The following is a 27,104-nucleotide window of genomic DNA, read 5'->3' as shown; positions in this document are numbered from 1 at the left end:
GTTACCTAGTACTAAAATAAATATTCCATAAATAATACTACCTAATCCACCAGTAACCAGCAGTTATGGACTGGCATATATGCAGTTTACAGGAAGAAATAAATACTTGATCATCTCATAAAAGTTTAGTGGACTGTGAGCAATCACAAACTGTGTGGAGCCATGAAAATGCTTAAGTACTACTCTTAAAAGTTTCTTTAGTAAAACTATTTGGGTAATTTATGCACAAGTATGTGCTTAGTTGATTAAATAGTCTCTTCTTGTGTTTGCTTTGAAAGGTTCTTGTTCTTAAACCCCATTTTTGAAGTTCATAAGCAGATTGTTAAAGGCTAAATCTAGTTTGTTCTTGTTTAAAGTTTGTCTCTTTCGTAGCTGTAGGTCATCACAACCGCAGTAATACTTTTACTCCATTCATCATTGTACACTCTTCTTTCAGGAAGAAGACCGCAAGCTGTTGGTTGGATTCTTAGAAGATGTAATGACCATGCTTTCACTATCCCATGCTCCTCTTGATAGCCTGAAAGCTTCCTTTGTGGAACTGGGGTAAAGAATATACCTTGGAGTTGACTAGATCTAAATACATTGGAAGTTTTTATTAAAAGCTGCTAATCTGGCTGTAATTTTAATAACCGTGATGCTTTGGGTGAATAAAGAGCATGCTTCCTTTTTTAACTTGGTGTTTCACAAAATTTAAACTATTAATCTCTAGATTAAAAATGTAGCAGTAAAAAAAATTCTGAAGCGTAAAAGAGAAACACCAAAAAAACAAACAAAAACCCCACAAAAATCAGTCACTCAGAATAAAATGGAAGTTCATTTCGTGTTTTCCATGCTATTATGATGTGTTCTAGATATGTATTTGCATTCAGTTCCGTGTCATAATTTATTGAAAATTATGTTCTTAAAGGGTTTTTAAAAAAAAATGAACTTCAAAATGCAATGTTTTCTAGATAGCAACATGTTGCATGTCCTTTAGAATGAGATAAATGTTATGCATCCTTCAGAAAGGATAAATATTGGAGTTTTAGATTTGTTGAGCAGTGGATTCTTGAGACTATGTTTTGTAGGCAAAGAACATATTCAGGGTTTAGGAGTACTTGGGGGGGGGTGTTTGGGGTTTTTTGTTTGTTTTGGGTGGAGGGTTTTGGGGGTTTTTTTTGTTGTTGTTGTTTTGATTGCCCAACTGTTTTCTTTTAGTGCAAATCCAGCTTATCATGAGCTGCTATTAACTGTCTTATGGTATGGAGTTGTCCATACTTCTGCTCTTGTTCGATGTACAGCTGCTAGAATGTTTGAGGTAAGTGTTACCCAAACTTTTTTACACCTTTTTTAAAACTAGAGTTTATTTTTAAAAACAGTGATTCAGATAATGTTGCTACATTCCTGAAAAATTACATATGGCTTAAGTTGTGTACTGTGTGATGGAGCAGGAAGTTGTGCAGTTGTGTCTATACCTGTTCTCTGTTCAACAGCACATCTTTCATTAAGCAATTTGTCATTAGCCATTTGCAAGATGTATGTGTGTTCTTTGATCTGCTGCTGACTTGATTGTTGCATTCTGATTATTGCATGCTGAAAAACATTTTCCAATTATGAAAATGCATTTCATTGCTAAACTGTGTTCAAACCAGAATTAAATATATTGTCAAATGTGTTTTGCTTAGGTCTGTAGATAAACAGAAACAAGCATCTCTGAGTTTTAACATTTGCTTTTGCTATTCAACACATCATCAGTAGCCTAATCCACAGGTTACCAGTTTTCAATACTTTTTGTGTATACTCGTACAATGCACTTGCACTGCAATTCAAACTAGTTTCTGTTGGTGGAAAACATGGTGATAAAAATATACATTTAACCAATTATGTATTTTTTCTAAAAATTAAAATAATGTACAATTACTTTACTTGCTACATAGTGAGAACTTCATCTTTCCCTTAACATCTATAAATTTGTTCAGGGTAAAGACTTACATTTAACTAATAAGTTTGCTTTTATTTCCACATCATGCCTTTGTCTTATCAAGTGTTAATTTAAAAAGGCATATACAGAAACTATGGCACATACTCCACTTGCTGAACAAAGAGATTGCCTTTTTTTTTGTGTTTCTTCCACATTTGACTAATTTGGATAACTTTGCAGTGGACCTCTAGCTGCACCTGCTACCTTGTATCCATTTGCAAAAACAAATCTCAACTCTGCCTCAGAAAAAAGAGCACTTAACATAACCATTAGTGTTCTTTACTGCAACGTTACAAGTCATTGCAGATAAAGCACTAAACCCCTTTAAGACATATCCTGAGACTTCAGGTGAAAACATCCAACCTTGTCTTTTTTTTCTTTTTTTCTTTTTTCTTCTCCCTTTAAAAAGGAGATGGCAATTTTTGGTCATTCTTAAAATATTTTTGAGTTGTTGTTTGGGTTTTCTTTTTTTCTCCTTTTAATCTAACAAGAACATTGCTTATATTTTATATTTGTAATAATAAACTTTTTTTTTTTTTAAGAACCATTAGCCAAACATCTGAAAGATCTCAGTTACAACAGGCTGTTGTCTTGGTTGCCATTTCTTTTCAAATTCAACTGCATGTTGAGTATTTTTAGGCAGTCCTGCATGCTATTTGACTGCTGGTTTCCTAGTATGCTTCAGTTTACTAAAGCATAGGCAACTTCATTGCAGGCACTTTTCTCACTTGAAAATAGTATAATATTGCCACTTCTTTGATAGGGAATTTCACCTGTGGAAAGAGGTGGTAATAGTTGGTTTCACTTTTGGAAGATTTCTTCATTCAAGGAATTTCTGACCTCTCAAAGGCTGCTGAATGGCAAAGCCCGGCGATTAGTTAGTAAAATAAAGAGTATGTCACCTGCAGGGCAGCTATACGAGAACTATAAAGACTCTGAGCAGCACAGCGGTCTCTACAGTAGCACAGAGACTGCTGTGATTTGGGCCTGCCAGACTGCATTACCAAACCTTTACAGTCTGTTAAGAAATGGAAGGACACAGAATTGATTTGGAACCCTTCTACTCCTTCTCTCCTTCAGGGGTAGGAAGCTTTGTGCTACCATTTTAAGGTGTAGTATGCATAAGTAATGATCTCACATTGATCTAGAGGAATCAAAACAGGATAAAAACTTGCGTTGTCTGTCTCACTGTAACCTTACATGGCTTTGCCCATCCAGCTGTTTCTGTTGCTTCTGTGTGAATGTTTTCAGTCAGTAGTTTTCCATTTGAATGATGATGCAAACGGATTTGATTGCTGCTGGTTTGAACATGAAGCGCATAGTTGAGTTATAAGCTTTCTTGGTCTGTTTAGGTTCAAGGCTAGCAACACTTATCTTCAGAATGACACCTGAATTATAAAGCATGTTTTATTTTCTGTGAGACAGAACAATGCTGTTTACCATGCTTTACCATAGTTAGAAGTGTGGCAGCCCACAGAGTCATGAAGCTGAGATCATTCTAAATTGTTTGCTAATTATATAAATCTCAAGCATTTTTTTTCAAAGCACTACATTATCCCTAGGCTTTTCTCAAAATTAAGATTAGTAAAGAAAACTCAAGTCCCTATTTGAACAAAGTTGAAAATAGTAAGCATTCTCTATTGTAATCAATGGGAAAATCGGTAAATCTGTATATGAGAGTAAGATCATAATAGTAAAACAGTGAGCTATGTCCTTAACAGCTGTTTGAAGAGTAGCCCATAAGCTCAACACATCAGCACTTGAAGTTGTTGCCATTGTAAATAATCGTGAAATGTAATAATGTTGAAATGTAGTAGTTGAACTGACATTCGTAGTAATACTTTCTGAATAATAAGTGTAGGAAGTTGCAGCTTCCCCTTCCAGGTGCTTTGCAGCAATAATGCATACATTCTTACACAGCTTAACAATTCTTTCCCCATTCTTCCTTCTCCAGTTATTATCTATAAGGCTACAATATATTCAGTGCATGTGTGCACTCACGCATGCACGCACATACGTGCACACACAAATATTGCTTAATAAAAATTGATGCTTTGTACAGAAGGCTTCTGGAAAGTTAGGTTCCTTCCAATCTTTCACAATTTACTTTGTTTTAAATTCAGAGTTGGTAAAGCAGGAATGCTCAAACAAATAGCAGAATGTAAAACCTTGTCTAGTTAGAGGGTGTAAGTATTGCCTGCTTTTAGTACTGTGTGATACACTGACAGCTACTGCTTTCCCCATGCCCTGTGGATCTTACATGTTCTCTTGTTACACTTGCAGGGGGGGAAAGCATAGAATTTAATTAGTGTTCATGATGTAACTTGAGTAATTAGGATGTAGCTAAATATTACAAAGACATTTCAAATCTCTCACAGAAACTACTGCTAAACTTTTTATGTTTATCCTAAAACCAGCAAATACATGCAGACTTCCTTACATGAGATACAAAATGGAAATGTCAAGGCTTTTCCTTTTTTATTAATGCAGACAAAAAAACTGTTTTGCTGAATATGGAGAAAGTTTGAAATTTGTCATTTTTGAAAATTAGTAGTTTTTCATATGTAGAAAAAATGTAAAGGGCATCTGCTACATATGCAGCAAATGTATGCTTATGTATAGCTACATATGTTAAAAAAAAAAAGTCACCTATTCAAACAATTTCCACATATTTATGGGTAACAAATTTCACTGTGATCTCAGTTTTTAACATTTGGGATGTATTGCAACAAATATATCTTTTCTTTAGTTTGCAAAAAGAGTCGGTGAAATACATTTCATGGATAAGCCAAGGATTCTCCATTTTCTACCTGCATAGACCAGCAAGGAAAACTTGGGAAGTTTCACATACATACTGCTTGGATGGCGGTTAAATGTAAAATAGACCTGAATGACTTTGAGGAAAGGTTATTGGCACATGGTAAAAGGTCTGAAAGTTATCACTCAGTGCAGGAAAACTACGTGTATTTGGCCTAGCTAAAGACATCTGTTTTGCATGTGACAGCAACCTACTATAATAAATAGCATTCCATTGAGTTAGGAACAGCATTTAGATTAAACTGTCAAGCTCAAATTGACATCACTTCAGTATTTAATTATACATCGTTATATGTGTAATTATAATACATAATTATTTGTTAAACTTTTGAGAGTTCAAGTTTTAAAATAGGTGAAAATAGAGAAAACATCATCATATTGTTAAATTTGTCAGGTTTGCGCTGATTGCCAGACCACTTCAGCTTTCTTCATGCCTTTGCATATATAAAGCACTAGTGTAGCAGTACTTGCTTAGCTTCTAATTTTGGTTTGCTTTTTGTGTTTTTTCTTTCTCTCTCTTGGTTGTGCCGTTCTTCTTCCCATGATACTGTGCTCGCTCTTTCCGTGCATCACCTGTGATACCCCCCTGCTCCGACCATTCAGCTGTTGGTGAAGGGGGTACATGAAACTCTGGTAGCTCAGAGAGTTGTTCCTGCTCTCATTACTCTCTCCAGTGACCCTGAAATGTAAGTTTCCTGACTGTCTTATATACCTAGCATCCCTCTTAATACTTAGGAAGAAATAACCATCAGTTCTGTTTCTTAATTCTAGCTGAACAAAAATTGAGTTACTTTTAAACAAATTAAACTTTTAAGTTTAATTTAAATTTAAATTTTAAATTAATTTAAATTAAAAGTTTAACTTTTAAACTTTTAAATCATTTATTTGGAAATAAAAAGGTTTACTGCAACACCTAGAACTAAACTGGATAAAGTTGCTGAATAAACTTTAAACAGAAAACATAAATCAATGTCATTTAATTTTTATGGGTTTTTTATATTTAATCATATTCTCAGTTTTGAAATTTGCTTACATCATTTCTAGGAGAAAGCTGGATATTAGTATGTTCTGTAATGCTATCAGCTTTACTACTGCAAAATTAAATATCATCTGCATTACTGAAATGCAAAATAGTTTTGGCTGTATCTAATTTCTGATAGACAACCATAGTACTTCATTTCCTGGACATTCTGATGTGATATTTCTTTCAAGCTAAGGAGGGATGCTTTGCTAATCTTACTAACAGGTTGTTACTAATAAATGCTAGAGCATGAATAGTCTCTTAATTGTTTTAATGTCTTGCGTGGGTAACTAAACTAAGAAAAACCCCAAGAGTCTGCCTGCCCATCCTCAGTCACAGCTAACCCAGTTCTTCAAGTTTACCAAACCATTTTTTATTGCATGTTGACTGGTTTACAGCTGACTCTTCGAGGCATGAGTGAAGCCTTAGTTGACAAGCGGGTTGCTCCGGCCCTTGTTACCTTGTCCAGTGATCCTGAATTGTGAGTTTCAGATTGAGACCTTGAGTAAATCCTGTCTGTCTTTTTCCTGGTCTGCTTTTTTTGTTTTGTCATTGCTAGAAACTAATGTAATTTAAAGTACTAATTTTTTAATTTTGCTTTATTTTTAATTAATTTTATTCTTAATGTTTAATACATCTTAAAGACTCTATTTTTCTGTTGTAGTTCAGTAAGGATTGCAACAATTCCTGCTTTTGGGACCATCATGGAAACCGTTACTCAGAGGGAGGTAAGACACCTGTTGTCAGGCTGTTGTTTTTGTAGCATAAGAAGTGGGTGATTTTTGATAAATCCAGTAATTTATTAATTAACTTGGAGGGAAAAAAAGCAGCTTAAATTATTTCTTCCGTTGTTATATCTTCTTCCAGAATGCTTTCCAGTTTTGCAATGGTTTGTGGCTTTTTGGGGGGTTGGGGTTTGTTTTTTTTTTGGAAACAAACCAATGCTATTTTAACTAATAAAAACATTTCCTTCTAAGTATCAAACCAAACATAAACAAAGAAAAACAGATGCATAGAGGGGGAGGCCTGGGCTACAGAAGATGGGAAATCCCAGGCTCAAATGTTTTTTTTAAAACATTTTCCAGTACAGTTCAGAAATCCAAGTCCATTATTTTCAAATAAAATAGTTTTACTTTAAAATGCTAACCAAAAACTCATGGTGGGATTCAGTTATCTCCACATAAGTATATTGTACTGTTTCGGATGCTTTAGTATCCACTGTATCCTGCTTGGCTTCCAACTACTTTAGAAGGACACAAGTCTCTTGTAGTTCCTGTCATATCTGCTGGTTTAGCCAATGGTGTCCAAGATGGCATTAAAAGACATCATAGTGACATAACTGAAATAATCCTTGAGGGTAATGCAGATATGCAATTCCTTCTTGTTTTTTAAATTATGAAACTTTGGTAATAGATCAGAATTCTGAAAAAAGACACCCAGGATTCTGCTGTAAGCAGTAGAAATACTGTATTTTCTTTTATATAATAACTGTGCAATCAAATTTCTTCTTAAAGTCCTTGCAGCTTTTTGCAGAGTTTGCATTCTTCCTGTAATTTCAACATATTCTAAAAGAATGTGTTTGAGGAAATGTGAGTAAGAAGTCAGTGATGACTCACAAGTACTTGGAAGATGGATAAATTACAATTTTGTAGCTTGGAATGCATGCCTATAATCAGTTTGGGAAGAATACTGTTTTGTTACCACACAAAAATTACTGTATCCATTGCACTAATTATAATAAGCCTTAGACTATAGAGGTGATACCGCCTTCCAAAATGTATCAGAAAATGTTATTTTTACAACTGTGAATGCAAATTAAATACTTATGTCATCTTAGATATATTTCTATTTTCAGTTTTTCTAGCCTTTTGTTGAAGAAATCTTTTGAATTCCATTGATTTTTATGATGCTTACTTTTGCATCTGTCTTCTGCGGAAAATTTTTCAGCATACTAATTGAGATATATTACCAAAAAAACCCCCATGAATTCAGATCTAATTAAACAGGAAAACTCCAAAGATATTAATAGTAAGAGGGAAAAGTTAATAGCAGGTAAAAAATGTGAGTATGAAAACCGGGGAAACTTCAGGAGGAAAGACAGGCTATATGGAAGCATGTGTCTATAGTTAAAGATAGATCAGATTAAAACACTGTTAACAGTCTTTAAAATGTAGAACTACATTGAAGAGTTTGGAACATCCTGTCAGAAGAAAATTGTAAATTAACAGGAGGTCTGAGGTTTATCATCTGAAACATGGAAGATTACAGACATGCTCTGAACTGACCGTAACGGTTTCTAGCATCTTCATTCTTTTGTGTACTTTTTATTTCTCTGGGAATATTTAAGCTTCTGGAAAGAGTAAAAATGCAGCTGGCATCTTTCCTGGAGGACCCTCAATATCAAGACCAACATTCTCTACATACAGAAATCATAAAAACATTTGGAAGAGTTGGACCTAATGCTGAGCCCAGATTTAGAGATGAATGTAAGTTGCATAAGTGGGAAGATGCAGTCTTCCTCTTTCTGTCCCAAAGCTAATAGTATGCTGGTTATGTTGACTCTTTTTGTCTTTACAAAAATTTTGATGAAAACTCTTGTTTTCAGAGTTTGGTATGTCCCAATATTTAAGACTTTACTAATATAATTTTCACTTTACCTAACATTGGTGTGTATGTAGAAAACCAGCACCTGGCGATGAATGATTTCAGAGCCGGAGGGGACTGGTCACTTCACTGCAGAGCAAATTTGAAGTTGTCTTTTTTTAATTACTTGACATGTAAAATGCCTTCCTCTACCCCCATCCCCCATTCCTTCACCCCCTGCTGGCACATAAATTTCAAGTATCCCACACATCTTAAATGTAAGTGCATCCCAGATTAACAAAATGGCTTTTTTTCATGGCCCTGAAATGCAAAGCACATAGAAGAGCAAAGTCGATTGTTAGACTGTTTTAAAGATACTTGTAAACAACACAAGGAGCTATCATGAATCCCAACTGCAGGCGTCTAGTTTAGCAGGCGAAACTCATTAAAGAGGCTTCCTCTATAGTCAATGAAGATTTCTCACGACATGCATATCTCTGTCACTAGCTTATCAGCTGTATTAATAAAATAGAAGCATATTTTAGACAGCTTTAGCAGCAGGAATGTAATAATGTTGCAAAATATTTTCTGTAAACTGTTACTATTTCAAAAGCACTCTGAGGTACCCTTTTATTTTAGATGGCGTTACCACAGTTTTATTTCAAGTTTGAGTTGATCAGTTAAATCTATAAGGGCAGTCCCATCAAAAGCCATTATTTGCAGTTCTTATTCCACACTGATGTGTGATGCTTCAGATGCCTGTGATTGCCACTTAGCAACTCTTTAATGCTAAGCAAGTCTACGGAAAGCAATTTCAAATACTTATTCCAATATTTACTTTTACAGTTGTTATTCCACACTTGCACAAGTTAGCCTTGGTCAACAACCAGCAGTCTGTGGATTCAAAGAGACTGGATATCGCTACCCACCTGTTCGAAGCCTACAGTGCTCTTTCCTGTTGTTGTATCCTTTTTCTAGGGGAAGTTTAGCTGTTAATTCTCTGGAGGGGGGAGAAGATTGATACTTGAGAAATAACTAAGTTGGTCTTTGAATGTGTGATGTAAAACATGATCTGCTCAGTATAAAGAAGAGGTTTTCACAGAAGGTGAATGTGGTGGGTTGACCTTGGCTGGATGCCAGGTTCCCACCAAGCAGCTCTATCATTCCCCTCCTCGGCAGGATTGGGGGGGGGGGGGGGCGGGATAAGATGGAAAAAACCTCATGGATCAAGATAAAGGAAGTTTAATAAAGCAAAAGCTGTGCACAAAAGCAAAGGAAAACAAAAGATTTATTCTCTACTTCCCATCAGCAGGCGATGTCCAACCACTTCCCAGGAAATAGGGCTTCAGTACGTGTAGAGGTTGCTCTGGAAGACAAATGTTGTAATAACGAATGCTCACCTTCCTCCTCCTTTCTCTTGGCTTTTATTGCTGAGCAGGCATCGCACGGTATGGAATATCCCTTTGGCCAGTTTGGGTCAGCTGTCTGGGCTACGTCCCCTCCCAAGATCTTGCCCAGCCCCAGCCTGCCGGTGAGGGGGGAATGTTGGAGAGACAGCCTTGATGCTGTGTGAGCACTGCTCAGCAGTAGCCAAAAACTGGTGTGTTATCAACACCTTTCTAGCTACCACTACAAAGCACAGGGCTATGAGGGCAGCTATGGGGAAAATTAACTCCATCTCAGCCAGACCTAATACAGTGGAACTGATGGATACTTTCCAAAAAAAAAAAAAAAAAAAGCTAAAAAAAATAAAGCCCTTGATCTTAACCAGTAAATTAAGAAAACATATGAAAAGAATGGTATGGATGTATGAAATATATGGAGTTAAATATGTTTAAGATCTTTTTATTAGTCATGAAGTGCCAAATGCTGCTCTGTTTTCTAGGGTTTTGCTACTGTAGCTTGTCCCTGTGTTCAGTTGAATAACATTATCAGAAGACAGAAAAAAAAAAAGTATCATTTCAGAAGACAATCCTTATAATACCTTAACAAGCTGATTTTTAGTTATTTCAGAGGATTTAATGGTCAATCACTTTTTACCAGGACTTAAGTGTTTACGAACTGACATGGAACATCTCTCACCAGAGCATGAGGTGAGCAGCTGTGTTTTCTAACTGAGTATGAGATGCAGGTGGCAGCAAAAGTTGAAATGTAATGGTATTTAAAAACAAAAGTTAAGGAGAGCTTAAGTGGTATCAAAACATAGCATTGAGGGGGTTTTTCATAAGGAATAGGTCACATGACTTAAAACCCAGTAAAATCTTTTAAAATGTATTTCTAAGCCAAGGACCTCTGCAGAGGAATATTCAGCTGTCAGAAATGCATGTAGAAACATAGATCTTTGTAGACTGAAGAAAAAGGAAACGTTTTTCCCATCTGTTTTTTCATCAAAACAAGGATACGCTAAATCAATGGCCACAGTATCATAGAATCGTAGAATGGTTTGGGTTGGGAGGGACCTTAAAGATCATCTAGTTCCGACCCCCCTGCCATGGGCAGGGACACCTTCCACTAGACCAGGTTGCTCAAAGCCCCATCCAGCCTGGCCTTGAATGCAGATGAAAATTGGTGCGGTTCAGGAGAGAAATGATAGGCAAGGATGAGGAAAGGGTAGTCCTGAAATACATGGGATGTACTTTATATCTGGAGTACTTTGTCCAGTTCTGGGCTCCCCAGTACAGAAGCATGGACGTACGGCAGAGAGTCCAGTGAAGGGCCACGAAGATGATGAAGGGACTGGAGCATCTCTCCTAGGAGGAGAGGCTGAGAGAGCTGGGACTGTTCAGCCTGGAGAAGAGCAGGCTTGGGGGGGATCTCATCATTGTGTATAAATACCTGAAGGGAGGGTACAAAGAGGACGGAGCCAGGCTCTTCTCAATGGTGCCCAGGGACAGGCCCAGAGACAGTGGGCACAAACTGAAACTCAGGGAGATTCCTCTGAACATCAGGAAACACTTTTTCACTGTGGGGGTGACCGAGCACTGGCACAGGTTGCCTACAGAGTTTGTGGAGTCTCTTGTCTATGGAGATACTCAAAAGCCATCTGGATATGGTCCAGAACAACTGTCTCCAGATGGCCCTGCTTGAGCGCAGGGGGCTGGACCAGATGACCTCCAGAGGTCTCTGCCAACCTCAACCATTCTGTGATTCTGTGAAGCGTAAAACGCAGATTATAATAAGCAGACAGGACAAGACAGGAGCTAACAAGATCTCTGATAGAAGGAGCTTACAGAAAGTAGCAAAAGAGAAGAGTTAGCAGGAGAAGCTGACTTGAGAAACTTGAAAATCTTGGCCATATGTCTATGCACTTTTTTGTAAATACTTGAAGAGGATGAACACTAACAGAGATTGAAACACATAGATATTAAGTCAGTAGCTGAGAACGAGAGATGTAGTATAGTTGCATTTTGGGAAAATCTTGACAGTGTGAACTTTTCAAGTGATGGAGGAAAAGATTTAATCAAAATGTACAAAGGAACATCCTTCTGGTTTTTGAAGGTTAATATTGCACTGTCATGGATTACTTTGTACTTGAGAAAAGCAACTACTTTTTCTTCTGTTTGCAAAAGTGACTTAATTGAGATGACTCTGTTCTGTAGGAGTTCTGAATTCTTGTACTTGGTAACAAAGTCCTTTCTTCCAGTTATATTTTCAGTCTGATAGCCTATAGTCTCATTCTTTTATTTTCTGTATATTATTTTTTTATATAATATACAGTATGTGGAACTGGAGGTAAATTCATTTGAGGAACTTTCAGACCTAAAAGGAAATAATCTGACTTCAGAAGGCTGAGTCAGAAGGGACAGTAGTGACCTGAGCATCAGTCAAAGGCAACAGAATTGTACTTCCTTACCACAGGCAGCACTGGAGGAGATCTGGCAATGATACTCTGTATTCAGAGAGAGCTGGGAGATGTATTGTGTTTTGGGAAGTCTAAGAATATATCTGAAAGCTGCAGTAAGCAAAAGTTGGATTTAGTTTAATTTTCTTTGTTCTGTCATATTCACTAATGGGATAACTGATAAAAATACTAATACTTCATTTTTGTATAGTAGTTAGTGCAACTTCTAAGGTTTAAGGGCATAGTCAAAGATGCCCTGAATTAGAACAAAAGAGTTTATTTGATTGAGTTTGAGTCTTGTGACTGGAGAAGGAACTGAGGGCTTAAATAGGATTAAAAATAAATAAGAGAAGACAGCTCTCAATCCTCCTTTACCACATTCTGTATCACTGTGATTAATTGGCTTCAGGCATGATGCCAAGTGCTTTATGTTTTTTTGCCAGAGAGAAACATAAATTTAAAAATATTTACTTGTGCTCCAGTGGGTTAGAAAACTCACTACAGCTTTTACTGTAGAATTGGAAATTTGGGGCTTAATCAGCATCTTGCTACAACAGGAAGTTTGTAGGCACCGTGATAGAGATCTCTGAGGCTTGGGTAGTTCTAGTGTCTGTCTTTCAAGCCTTCTGTCTTAAAATTATGTTTTCTGAAGTAAATGTGATTCACTGGTTCAAATAGTTATACATTTGCATAAACAGAATTAACCCTTTTCTTATTTTGATCGCTGTGGTGTTATTCACAATTCAAATGGCATATCAGTTACAAAAACACATATTCACAGAGCCTTAGCTCTTGTGGCTCTAACATCAGTACACAGTTTATGTTCATCTTGGAAATGTAACATTTGTGGAATTGGTGTGTGATCCTGTCAGGCAGCATTTGCCACTTATCCCTCATATTTGCTTTCCTTTCATTCACGTGAACAAAAGTGCGAGTTGGGCATGTAAGCCAGACCCTCTCATAAAGGGTGCAGACATTTTAGATACTTTGCCAGCATCTCTAATTCCATGTCAAGTCCCTTCTTCCCCCTTCACCACTTGCCTTTTATTTCTTTTCAAAATAGTTGGATTTTGAGTTGCATGATAGTGAGGTATAATCAGTACTTGATAAAAATATTTAGTCCATCTGCAGTATTGTTTATAATTCTTAAGCACAGGTTCTGTCTCTTATATGTCTCTAAATACAGAGTTACATGTCTAAAATGTCTCTCTTAAAGGAGATCTAAGTGATTTCATAGTCAGCCCTATGACCAAACAAAGAGAACCCAAGGGAATAGGTGGGAGCAGTAGGTGCAATACCATAATGTAAAATTGCCATATGAGACTATATTTATACCTTTCCTCTGTTTTCACCCTGAAGTTCAAGACAAATTAATTTGGGGAAGAGGGAGCAATTGCTCTACTTCATCCAAGAATTATGCAGCCTTCCTGGAAGGAGCTGTGCAGTGGATGGGGGCTCCATCCCGGTATTCAAATGATTCTGGGTCCTTGCTGAATTATTTTCCTCCTTGATCAAGACTTCATATTGTTGATATTTGGAACACCTAGATTCAGACAGATGTACAAAACAGTAGAAGTGCTCCAATGCACAGGCAGAAATGCTAAGTAACAAAAGTTATGGCCGCTGTGCTTAGAAATTTCACTTTTCTTTTGATACAGAAAGAAAAGCTTGCTTTTTCACTGGAATTTGGAATGCATTTCTGTTGTACCTCTGTACTCTTAAGTACTTGAGTAATTTTTTATGCAGGTGAAGGATAGCAAATTTAGCAGTAAGAGTTGTAGTCCTGTTAGACTCATACACAGGTTTGAATGCTGCTTTCTGAAACATTCAAGGGTATATAACATCTGCTACCCAAACTGTTTCAAATGTTGAAGTAATACTTTTGGAGAAACAGAGTGAACAGTGGCACAGATCTGCAGACCGGGCCACATCTTATCAGTGTAATAAATGGTTTCAAAGGATATATTGTGCTGCAGCTGTCTAACAGGGATTTGACAGAAACCAGCTTTTTTATGTATATAAATACATTTTAAAATAGTTACATTTGGTAGTAACCATTAGTGACTGATCTGTATTTTAGGGATTGAAATTAGATTTTTTCCTTTATTGTATATATTCAGGTTTTGGTACTTATTTTAGTTGCTTGTAGCTTTTAGATTTTAAGTCGATTGTCTCAAAGAAAATGCTTAGCTTTCTCCTGAGCTGTGAGCAGAGAAAGTTTCCATTTATGCAGTGGGTACATATATATAGATGTTTTTAGTTTCACACTCTGCATTGCAACTGTTTTGCCTAAGTGTTTCAGATGCTTTTGTCTTAACGTGTTAAAACAGTACTGTTGTGGAGCAGGGCAGGGAGTTATATACCTGTCCAATGAATTGTATGATTTCTTTCAAAGCCTGCTATTGGGAATTGTTCCTTTATTTTTGGTATGCTGGAGAAATGTAAGGGGGGGGGGGGTTTAGTCTTAAATATTCTGTAGAAAACTTTAACGTTGCAATTGCTTAAGTAAAATAAAAAAACCTTGATTCATAGAAGCCCTGGACGACACCAGTGAAATGATACCAAGTTTGCTTTAGCACTTCCTTTCCATTAAGATACTGTCTCAGGATGCCATCACACTTTTTTCTTTTCTTTCCTTGCTTTTTCTTTCATGCATAATGTTGGTAAAGATACAAATTTTAAAACGTACTTGAAAACTCTCTAAAGGAAAATAGAGGGAAGATGAATGTATGGTAAAGTTAATTGCTAATAAATAAAAGTATTGTTTGAAAAAAGGAAGATAAGGAGGTGTGTCATAGAAGTGAGTTTGCTTTAGCTCTATTTTGAAATGCCAAGGGAAGCTGGAGGGAGTCTTGAATTCCTGTAACTATTTCAAAAACATTTTCTTCCTTAAAAGTATTGTGAATGGTTTTGTTGTTGCTAGCCACAAGGCATTGTGAGATAGCTGGAATTTAAGTGCACTTGAAAAATAGCAGAGAAACTTTTTAAACAGTTCTGCTAATGTCAGAATTAGTTGTGGAGTAGATTTCATACGAAGTGTTAATGTAAAAGAAAAAATGTCATGTATGTCTCTTCCTTATGTGTCTTAGGTTATTTTAAGCTCCATGATAAAAGAGTGTGAACAGAAAGTGGAAAACAAGACTGTCCAAGAACCGCAGGGGTAAGACTTCCACTTCTCTTTTTTCTCTGCCTCCAGAGTAATGTTCTGCAGAGTGTATTCCATAATGGTGTCTGAGGCTTGTGACCAGAAATCCTGCCCTGACATATTCTGTATTTGAAAACAGATTTTAGGAACTTCATCTTTAATTCAGTTTGTGGTTGTTTCTGTCTCCAGTGTAAAACACGGGACAACACATTTTTATTGTAGCAATGATGTTCTTGTTTTCCCATGTTACTTAGTTCTTATTTTTTTATCCATTTAAAGAAGTAATTGAATTTCTGTCCTGAATCTGAGAAAGCAGCGAGTGCTTGGCTTAAGTGCTTAGAGCAACGCATGCGGCACGCACCTTGCAACCCTCTTTCACAGGGGTGGCCTGCAGGCTGAAGGAATTGTTCTGGTCATGGTAATGACCTGCTCCAGGCTGCTGTCTTTGCTTGCATGTGACTAGTGTACACGAGAACGGTTTCTCTGGTGTATAAACTGACCTACCTATGTGAAAACACTATTTAGTAAATATGTTGGCTTTGGGAAAATGCCACCTATGTTGCACTGCAGTAAAACACCCATTCTGCAAATGCACAGTAAACCCAGCTCTCCAGTGAGGCATCAGACATGTGGCGTGTACGTATCAATTTGCCTCATGGTAGAAGTGGTATCATATGTATGAGGCTCTCTCCTGATAACAAAAGAAGCGAACAGACCCACAAATTTGGAAAGCTAAGCATCATTATGATTAGGTGTATGTGTTCTTTTGCCTGCTTGTTGCCTGGAACAGCATACCAGCAGGTAACTTCTCATGGATTACTATATAACATAATAAATCCTTAGCAGTGTTGCCAGGAAGAGTTTGAGAAGAAACAGTAGGTATCTGAAAAAAGAGAATCTGTCCTCAGTCCTGATACCATGGGAATGGCCATGGCAATCAAGAGAGTTACTGAAACTTGTTTATGTCATGCTTCCATACCTGTAAGAAATTTATAGAATTTACTTCCTGAAAGAGCTCAGGCAAAATCCTGGAAGCAACCGGTAGTTTGAGAATGACTGAAATAGGAAAGGTGTACAAGAATTGAACAGAAGAGACGTGGTATAGAAAAAGAGTCAGTCTTTCATGCACCGAATAAAATCTCTCAGACTTTACTAGTGGTAATTAGCCTGCTTACTGATGTAGTTGATAATGAATGGAGTGTAGTAAGAACTGAATCCATCTGAGACATGAGCATCAGGTCAACTCTTAAAGGTGTACTAGAAAAGAACTTTAGACTTCTGAAGGGAAATTATTTTAAGACGAAAAATATCCAGGTTCTGCAACAAATCACAATCCGTAGTGTATCTGTTCTAATAAGGTAGTTGGTTCTGTCTGTGGCAATATGACGAAGCAGGGATTGTACTGACTAAGTGCATTCCAGTTGAGTGGCAATTTTCGTGATGAAACAGGTATTTCTTTGACATATTAGTTATTCACAGAATAAGAACAGGTTTGTTTGACTTAATCATTCCACAGGCATATTCTTTGCTTGCAACATAAATAGCCAGTCAGTCAAGAACCAAAAAATGCATTCATTCATGCTGTTGTTTTTTCCCAGGGCTTCACTGTGTTACTTCCTCAAACTTTGTACTTTTGTCCTTATCCTTTCTGCCTTCTCTTAAATAGAGCTTTCTGGCATGCATACCTGTGTGTCCCATCCCCGTCTCCGTCCCCTGGTAGTCATACACTGAATGCCCATCCCCTTCCTGTATCCTTCAGATTCTTCAGCAGCTGTGCATTTGCTTTTTATTTTTAAAGAATGGTGAATGCTTAGCTTGCCTTCGGCTATATTAAAGGTTGGCACTTAAGCCAGCTATTTCCTCAGAAAACAACCTACCAGTAATGATTCTTGGCAAGATAGAAACTTGCTAGTTGCCCCATTAGACATATCCTACTTTTTGCAAGTAAGCATTAGTTTTATCAAGGTCTTCCCTGTACTATGTACCTTGCATAGTAGATAACCAATAGGTAATTGTGATAAGGAAGAATTAACAGCCAGACTCTGCAGATCTGATGCTAAGCAATTGCTGCAGACTCTCACCAACCAACCTGTGTAAGGAGATCCCTCCGCATAAGCAGTGACTTAATATTTTGACTAAAAAGTTGATTCATTCGAATCAGTTGCATATGTGGGCATCTGTTACTTTGCAAATATTTCCCCTGCCTGGGTTTTATGGACTGTTTTTTTTTATCTACGGACTAACCAATATTCTTTTTTTCCTTTTAATTCTTTGTGCAATAAAAAAAGCTACCACCTCAGACTTTGGCTGTGTAAAGAAAAAAATAAAAGCAGTGTATGTATCTAAATAGATAAGACTTTTATGCCTGAAAAATGGTTTTTTTGAAGTAAATTAATTTATTGCTTCTTGAGCAACTTCTTGACAGCCTTTTAGGAGAGATCATTAGAAAAGATGAAATTGGTTCCTTCTCAGGCAAACATACTGTGAAAGAAATTTTTTTCTCTCCCAGAATGCAGCAAGTGTATGCGCTATCAAACTGGTCTCTTTAAAGAACACCATTAACCTTAACCTGAAGGGTTTTTATTATCTTACCTGTATTAACTGAACTGTGAAACCTAAGGTTATGAAACAAAATTCCTTGGCTGAGCTCTTCCTAATTCTCAAGTGGTTCTCTTCAGTTGGACAGGATTTTTAATTTATTTTTTTTTTTTTAAATGTGTGCTTTTACCTCTCTCAAATGTTTTAACCTATTTAGTTCATCAAAGCCGTTCTCTGTGTGGCTAGAGTTTGAGTGATCAACTTTTATTTCATATAGGGTTTAGACTTACCTTGCTTTAGCTTGTATCAGTGCAGACATGTTAACCTAAATCTAAGAGGTCTGAATTAAAATCCCTGTTACAAAAATATTTTGAAATCGTAGTTAGTCCTATTAAGCCATTGCAGAAACAGATAAATGCAAACATGATGCAACATCCAGTGTATTTTCTTTTAGAATGCAGCTGCTGAAAACTCAGATTTGAAAAGGATAAGTCTTCACAATGTGTCACTTCATTCTTTAATTAGCCTTCCCCTTTCTTATTCAAAATCAGGCTATGGTTGCAATCTTCTACCGTACAAAACTAACACGAAATATTTTACCGCTGAAGAAATGACCTTTTCATATACATGAATATCTCCTTTTTCTTGCTAAGCTGTTGCGAATTTCAGTTCCTAATTTCAGTGTTAAATATATATTCGACAAAGGATTTAAATGCAGCTAGGAGATAAATTACTGATTTTTGTTAACAACATCAGAATGCATGCACAAAAATAAAACTGGATGCAAAAGCAACTGTAAGATGCTGTTGGTTATCTTATCTTTGCCCCTCTCTGTTAGAAAAGGTTGGTCAAATAATAGGGGGTCACAGAAATAGTTTTTAAAAAAAGATTAAGCTTTGTCTTTCTAAATATTGGATAGCCACTTTTGTTAAACATTTTCTTCAGCAATTAACAAGGTATTTCAATCATGGGTAACAACTTACGTTACAAACTGATTTTTATAAAATGTCCAGCAAGAAGGTTTGTTTTGGCCTAAAGCTTTCCCATAAAGCAGGTAGCATGTAATTCATCTAGATGCTGGTCAAAAATTTGATGCTTACACATTATTTTTGTTTGTGGGTTGGTTTTTGTTTTGGTTTTTAAATAATGAGTAAATGCAAGGACTTTTCTATAGGACTACTTGTTTCAAACAAGCTATGTTATTGCCTTGTTGGGTTCTCTGATTACTTTTTAAAGACATGAGACTCATATTATTTGATTTCATATTGCTTTTATTATTATATTTAAATGTTCAATTCATATAGTAATAGAAGTACTTTTGAGGCATATTTAAACTCTTAAGTATGTTGAGTGTTGTGGATTATCTTTCTGTTTACAGTAACATAATATTAGAAAACATGAACTTCTAGACACTCCAGTTCTTAATTTTTAATTTTTAACATCAGATGGCTGATATCCCCCAAAACTGTTTTGAAAGTCCATTGAACATTTCCTGGTTTTCCTCAAGCTTATTCAGGATCATTAGAATGACAGCACAGTTTGCTTAAAACAACTACAGGTTTGTCACCAGTTGCTAGGCTTTCTTTTCTGAAGTGAGCAATTTTATTTTCTTAATGTTGCTAATGCTTGGAACGTACTATATTTCCCAAATCATTTTCCCTTGTTACATACAACTCTAGAATACATCATAGGCTGGAATAGCTTCTTGTGATTACCTAGCTGATAGCAAGTATAAACTGTTATTTACATAATTTATATGCCTTTGTTTTATCATGAAATCAAGGGAAATTGCACAAGAAATCCATCTTACAGTAGTAGTTTTACCTGCTAAGTTTTATTAGCTGGAAATATGGGATTCCTAGTTGACTGTAGATGTTAAATCAAGCCAAAGATGTCTGGCTGTGTGATTGTGCCTGGAAGAAATATTTCATGTAAAAAGTTTATAAATCATTCCAAAACACTATGTATGTTCATCACTGGCTGCTAAATAGAATAAAAAGATTATTTTTAAAATAAAATGTCAATTTTAATCAGATGTTGTCTAAAAAGAGATACAACCTGAGAAAAATTTTCAAAATTTTAAACTTCATTAAAAATTCAGATATCATACCTGCAATAAAAAGATGCTTAAACACTAAATATTAGGTAATGAGGAACTTTACAGAGCTTTTCAGAAAATACCAAATAATAATATTTACATTGAGATGATTGATTTGGATAACCTCTTCCATTAATAGGAGATGTACTGAAAAAAATACCTAGGAGTATGCTTTGTGATACTCTTAGGTATGCTATGTGAGGCATACCTAAGGCCCCTTCAAGGATCTAGGTCCATTAGGCACTGTGGAAATGCAGAAGACAGGAGTCACTTCAGCTTAAAAAGTAGAAGGGATGGGGGATACATTTGAAGAGATACAGTTATGATACAATTAAGTTATCTGTAAATCCACAGTACAACTTTAGTGAGAAGCTTCCCTTTTGTTTTTTCAAGTAGTCTGTTTAAAAAGAACCAGAATTTGTTACCATTAAGCACCTTTTTTTGTGGTATGAAATGGGAAAAAATACTGAATGCATCCCTGCTACCTTTGAAGAAATCATTCAAATTCTGTTGAAGCAATTTGAAGTTAACTTCAACTTGACCTGCCTTGATGCAAAAGTGTCTAACAGAACTGTTTATGACCTACCTTGCAGACTGAAAAGTCAATTCTTGGAAGCTGGCCTGTGCCAGTAAGACAGATGTTGTGATCTTAGGTCTAATTTTTAAACACAAGAGTCCACGCTGAGCTCACAAGGGAGAATTTCACTGGTAATGTTTTGTAAAATTGGCCCTGTCTGCTGTTGAAAAATGTTTGCCATTTTAACTACAAATACAGGAAGTATGGAGTATTTATTAATATTCCTGCTATCATACATTTGCCTTGTTGCACTCTTGTCTTGGGACAGATTACTGCTACTATGCTGAACAGTTACATATATCTGAAGTTGAACTCACTGATATGTTGTAAATTAAAAAAAAAAAAAAAGTTAATTTTGCAGCATTGGGATAATTTCTTAACATATTCAAAGTTGTAGCATCTCGTGGGTCCAGCATTGATTGGGTTGCTCCTTCTAATCCAGTTTGTGGGAAATTTGTGAACTCTCCATTGTCTTCTCTAGTATGTATGAAGTAGGAACACTCAAGCAAAGGTAGTAGGAGTCACATTCACAACAACCAGAAGGAGAAAGCTCTTTACCCAGCGAGGGGTAGACCTAGTAGGACTCTGCCCCAGGGTGGGGTTTACAAGAAATTTACAAGGAGATCGAAAGAAAGCTGAACAAGTGATGTAAACATTCATTGTGAGTGACTAGATTGACAGTCCGCACCAATTTTAAACTCTGCTCAGGTGGAAATAGTTTGAAAATAAGAGAGTTGGAAATTAAGGAGAGGGGTCACTGTTTTGTACTTGCTTTTACTCTTTCCTACATACCTGCTAATGGTCACTGTCAGAGGCAGGATACTTGGGCTAGGTAGATCCTTGGTCTGAACCAGTACTATTCTTCTACTAAATAAGATTGACATTTCCAGTGAGAAGGTAAAACCAATCTTTCACAGAGGTATTTGTCACTAGACCAATTGCCAAATAGCTAACAAATGCTAATGTGGTGACTTCTAAAGGTACTAAAAAGTAGCGTGCACAAAAATAGTTTACAACTTTTCACTAGGACTGCGAGGGCATGATAATTCATTTAACAGTGTGTATTTGGGCTTGATTGTTATGGTTTTTCAATTCTTGACAGACTGGTCTTTTGTGATCTTGAAACCTCTAAAATTCTAAGACAGTTCAGTTGCTTATTAAGTAACAGCACGGTGTTCTTTTTTTCTTTTTAGTCTTATGTCACTAAATTTTTTACTTTCCTAGCTCAATGTCGATTGCAGCAAGCCTCGTGAGTGAAGATACAAAGACCAAGTTTTTGAACAAAATGGGCCAGCTGACTACATCAGGTGCAATGCTGGCTAATGTGTTTCAGAGAAAGAAGTAAGATGGGAAAAGGAACTCCCAGCTAACACTAAGATGGACCTCACAGAGACTGGTTCCTGTACTTGAAGTACTTGCCTTTTAATTTCTTCTGTCTTATGTTCTTGTAGTATAATTTTATTCTAACCTCCAAAGATATTTGCACTGCTTTTGAATATCGCTGTGTATCTGTTAATTTTGGGTTAACTGTGGTTGATATAAAACTGAAATCATAGTCTGTACCAAGTCCCTGTTCTGTGTTCTTGTCTTTCCAGCATAATTTTTTTTATATAGTGGAAGGTTTGTTTTGGTTTTTTTTTTATTATTTTCTGACAAGATATCAGCAAATATCTGTATTATACATGGAGCTATTATGACGGTACTTAAAATAATGTAAATTTGAAGTCATTGTCATGAAGTAATAAAAGTGGAGATTACTTATGTATTTAAATTATGAAAGAGTAATGCAGATTTTTTTATTACGTTTCTAAAAGGAAGAGGAAGAGCCACCAGCATTTGTCTGTGCTTCTAGGGTTGTTTTTGTAAGTATTGTGCATCTTGAATCCAGAGGAGTTGCAGTATCTAATGTATGAGACTGCTTGCACTGCATCAGTCTGCAGGGAATGCTCATGTTTCAGATGCTTTATGCTGACATTGTAAATGCTGTACAAAGTCCTTCAGATAAAATTCTCACATCTGTTGTGGTTTTTTGAGGGATGTTTTCTTTTGCTGGAGTTTCTGTTTTATTTTAAAGCACTTTAACAACCAGTCTACACATCCAGAGGCACATCCACTAAGTCAAGGAAAAACACAATAAAGTAATAAATGTTAACAAATGTATAAGCTACTACACAGGAGTACCAGTACAGTTCTGCAGGCAGAGGAAACTTATGAAGGAGAAAGAGTGCTTTCATCTTGCAGTCAGTGTGCAGTTGTGTATACTGTGAAAGCTAAAATTCAGATATTTTGTTGTTTAGATTGAATCTCAGTTCAAATTTAATTTCAGAGTATTTGAAATTATGTTAAGATGGTTGACATGCAGTGTCTTGAAAATGTTAAGTAGACTGCGTACATACTTTATAAAAATGACATTACAAGGAGTGTCTTCAACTACCAAATATTTTTGTCAGTGAGGAAGCATTAACAACTAAATCCTTTTATTCTTATGCAGCACTTTTTTTTCCCTTCTTTATATCAATGTAAGCTTCTGAAAGTAAACTCAAGTGCATGCATGAACTGGTATGAGGTAGCAAAATATAAAAGCTCAGGCATTCTCTGACACGGTACCATTCGGTTGGAAGTATTAACATCTTTGAGGACAGGGGAAGTAAAAGGAGGGAGGGAAGAAAGTATTCACTTTTCCATTTTGAAATGGAATACGGATGGAGTAGCATTTCAGGTATTGCCCTTAGATGGAATTAATGGAGATAAAATTTGAGATTTCTGACTGCTTCGTGTCTGTGCCTGTTGGCTCTGCATATACAGTCGCCTGCCATGTTTGTGTTGTGACAGGGCCTGCTGCACACTTGCACACTGTCAGTCCCTTTACATTGCACTGATTAAACATTTTTCTTCAGATTACAGACAGCTCCATGCCTTCTTGTTGCTTGTTACCATGAAAGTATACTTTTAGCAGACTGACTGTGAAATGGAGACATTCCTGAGGAATGGGAAGTGGTGACGTTCCTCTCTGTTGTTCTGTTGTCAATAAAAAGTTTTGTATACCTGCCTTGTCTTGTTACTTCTAGTCTTCTCTGAAAAAGATTATTGCATCACAACAGCTGTTACAGGAGCGAGATCTAATGCGCAGAAATTCTTTAGCCTTAACTTTTTTGTACATAGCAGATGGTAGACTGAACTTGTAAATGAACCATCTCAGTGTGTCTGTTTCACTTTGGATTCTAGTCATGTGGCTTTATTGACATTTTCATGCAGGGTCTCCTCCTCTCCTGTGCCATGCTTTTTTTTTTTTTTTTTTTTTTTTTTCCTTCTGTGTCTGTTCCAGTAGTTGCAGTGCCAGAGATAGCTCTGTAGTCATGCGACCAAAATGACTTCTTTATGGTTAAGCTCCTACTTTTCAAAGCAGGGCGGCTGCCTGTGAGAATGGCTCCTAGCCCAGACCGAACTTCAACCAGCGTTTGGAAGCCTGCTAACTGGCACAAGTCAAAAAACTGTGACAGCAATTTAACTATGGATGATTGTGGGATGAGACTCTAGTTTGTTAGTATAAATGTAGCATCTTTGACCAGCTAGGTCCAGTCTCTCCAGCCCCTTGCAAAGTTTAGCTTTTCCTAGTCAGCATTTTACTTCATACCAGTTGATCCATGGAGGAGTTTGAGTGAGAATCCCAGGAATACCAGCTCCCCTGTCCTGGTAACTACTGAGGTGAAAAAAAAAAAAAAAATCTGTGTAGGCAACAAGCCTTATGCAGGTTGTCTTCAGGAGTTTTGTCTCCTAAATTTCAGGTCTCTGTTGGTATATGTTGGTTGCAGGAGGTTTTTTTAAGTGTTTGTTAGTTTACCAAATGTTGACAGGTTTTCAAGAAGATGGCAAGAAGTTGTTCTGTGTGGTGTTTGTTTTTTCTTTTTCCTCCTCTAGCATTCAGGAGTGGGAAAGAAAAGTGAGAATCTTTAAAGAAAAAAATTACCAGAACATTTTAAATTAACTTTTTTCCCTTTTGTTATACAAAACAAGTTAAGTAAACCTTTTGGGAGAAAATACTTGATTAAAAGAAGACAGTTGGATATCCAGCATGGAAAGCAATTAATCCCCAAAGGGTTATCCTCAATTGCTTATGATTTTTCCAAAACAAGGATTCCGTTAAAAAAAAAAAAAAGTTGGCTTTATTAGCTCTGCCTGTATTTCTACAACTTGTTGACTTTAAATAGGGGATATGTTGAAGATCTCATGCTGCCCCTAGTGTAACTTCAGAATCTTAGTATTTTTCTTTAAAGGATTGACTCATGCTCTTAAGCAAAGATGATCAGTGGGCTGAAGGTACATGGCTGCCTGAATTAAGTGTTCGTGATCTAAACATGTTTTCTGTAGATTAAACATAAGGCTGACTGATTTTATGCATATGTTTTGTTCTGAAAGAGATTGTTTTCTAAAACTATAAATGAGAAAAATTACTCTTTTCCTATCTTCTAATCAAGGTGAATAAAGGGAGCTCTTTAAGAAAAGCTGCAGATTCTTCTTTTGTCTCTTCCACTCCCCTTTCACACCAAGAAGAGAAAAAATGCTGCTGTTGCCGTACATAAAAGTATTCTTTTGTATGTACATATTCTCGTTAGGAGAACTAAAAGCATTTTTTGAATGGATTAGTGGCTAGAGAAAATGAGGAAGCTGATGTTTGCAAATTAAACTGTTAAAATTGAAAGATAAAAATTATCGATGAAGAAGATCTATTGTGAAGAACAAGGAGGAGTTTTTGTAATATATTGTAGGAATTCATTGCTACATATAGATGATAAGATGATTCAAAATGGTGTGGAAAAAGCAGAAGTGTGGAATATTTCTGTTCTCTGTGTTGTGACAGCGTTAATAGCATTTTTCTGTTCCAGGACTAAGTGGCTCTACATTTTAGTGCAGTTTCTAAAGGTGGGTATCATGCATTCAAAATGTTTTGAGTCATTTCCCATGTGAAACTTACTGATGTTGATATTTAAGTAAACCATGAAGTACTAGCAAAGCTTTGTGGGGTAGAAAATCATTAATATGCTCATGTAACAAGCTGATTGGCATGGAATTGATCTGAGAGAATATCACGGAATTTCTTGCATGAGATGTAAATGCTGATGCATTACAGGACTGCAGTATGGTGCCAGGCAACAAGACTTCAAGGAAACTGGTTTGCTGGTTTACTGAGTGCATTTGGCTAACGTTTCTAGCAAACACATCTGGATATGTAGCTAATTTGTTTTAAATTATAAAATTGGTCAACAAAGGCGTGGAGGAGTGCTGTTGTTGAGTAAGTAGGCTAATTAAGTCCTGGATTTTACTACTGTATGCTAATATGTCATGTGTTAACTAATCTCGATGAGTAACCACGAATGAATAATCATTTTCCAGAGAAACTGTTTCTAAAGTGTTCTGCCTTCAGTTTTAATGCCAGTCAGGTTTCATGCTTACAGGTAAGCTGTAAGAAGAGATGATTCTGCTTTTGTATAGTTTGTAACAGACAGGCAAGTCAGTGGTAAACAGCCTGTGTCTTTGGAGGCATCTGTCTTAACATGCTGAGTTTGAACTTCTATCATACTTCCAATGTAGTGAAAGACTTCCTTAGACTGAAGATTTCTAGTTCCTAGAAACCTCATGAGCAGTTCTACCGTATAAGTCAGTGACTTGAAAAGGTGACTCACAAATTGGCGTTAAGGGCCAACCCCATGACAGTGGTCTGGCTGTTCCTTTCCCAGCACTGGTATTGCATGTGCCCTTCACCGTGTCCCAGAATTATTTTGATTATGGTCTTGTGCTGCTCCTCTTTGCCCTGCACTTTAATGGAGATTTTTCCCTTTCCCCAAAACCTGAGAAACTTCTTCAGCTTCAGTTGCAGCTGAGGTGGAGGCAATGTGAAGGAGGAGTCCTAAAGTAACAGCAGCTGTAGCGTGTGCCTTGTAGGATTCTGTGTGTGATTCTGCCAGACTTGTTACACCTTCCCTTTAAATATGCTGCAAGGGGATCGGGAAGGGGGAAGAAGCAGCTGTAGCATTTAATAGGCAATAAGGTGTCATTTAGATTTGATCCTTTGCTGAGGGGTGAATAATGCACTCTATTGATCCAAGTATGAGTCATCTCAATATTCAGGTGAGTCTTCAAAGAAGTTCAAGATTAAGCGTGCTCTTAGATAAAATGACAGGGTGACTCTGAGGAACTGGTAATGGGGTGTTGCACAGTGTTTCAAAGGACTTACTGTCTCAGTCCTTTTGCTGAGGGGTTGGTGGGTGTTTGCCAGCCTGAAAGACTCATCTCCAGGCAGGACAGAGCAAGCTCCCCAGTTCGTGCCAGTATTGCTCTTGTCCTAAGGATGAATATATGACTTAAGTCTTGGAGGTCGTCAGGTTGGCGTCTCTTACAAGCATGAACAAATATTCAAAGTTAAAAATTCACCATGACATTGTATTTCTTTACAGAAGTATGTAGGCATTGTTATTGCTGCAGTGGTTGGTGATAACCTATCAGTTCAATGTGTGCTTGCACATACT

At 36.7% G+C, this 27,104-nt stretch overlaps 1 protein-coding gene across 7 annotated transcripts in view; it reads left to right on the top strand.

The window, feature by feature from the left end:
* Nucleotides 1-23,629, top strand: part of RELCH (RAB11 binding and LisH domain, coiled-coil and HEAT repeat containing) — an 87,474-nt gene extending 63,845 nt beyond the window's left edge. For 6 of the 7 annotated variants that reach the window (XM_052780785.1, XM_052780776.1, XM_052780757.1 and 3 more), the window contains 9 exons: nucleotides 437-543; nucleotides 1,198-1,297; nucleotides 5,381-5,463; nucleotides 6,463-6,526; nucleotides 8,146-8,284; nucleotides 9,228-9,344; nucleotides 10,386-10,474; nucleotides 15,312-15,382; nucleotides 21,805-23,629. In XM_052780785.1, the coding sequence (XP_052636745.1) occupies nucleotides 437-543; nucleotides 1,198-1,297; nucleotides 5,381-5,463; nucleotides 6,463-6,526; nucleotides 8,146-8,284; nucleotides 9,228-9,344; nucleotides 10,386-10,474; nucleotides 15,312-15,382; nucleotides 21,805-21,925 (891 nt within the window). In that variant the 3' untranslated portion in view covers nucleotides 21,926-23,629. Of the gene's footprint in view, nucleotides 1-436; nucleotides 544-1,197; nucleotides 1,298-5,380; nucleotides 5,464-6,196; nucleotides 6,280-6,462; nucleotides 6,527-8,145; nucleotides 8,285-9,227; nucleotides 9,345-10,385; nucleotides 10,475-15,311; nucleotides 15,383-21,804 lie in introns of all 7 variants that reach the window. The other variant, XM_052780767.1, reaches the window with a different exon arrangement.
* The last annotated feature ends 3,475 nt before the right edge of the window (nucleotides 23,630-27,104 follow it).

The sequence above is a fragment of the Harpia harpyja genome, chromosome 1 (genome assembly GCF_026419915.1).
Source record: "Harpia harpyja isolate bHarHar1 chromosome 1, bHarHar1 primary haplotype, whole genome shotgun sequence".
In the NCBI taxonomy this organism is placed as follows: Eukaryota; Metazoa; Chordata; class Aves; order Accipitriformes; family Accipitridae; genus Harpia; species Harpia harpyja.
This window is presented reverse-complemented; position numbering and strand designations above follow the sequence as displayed.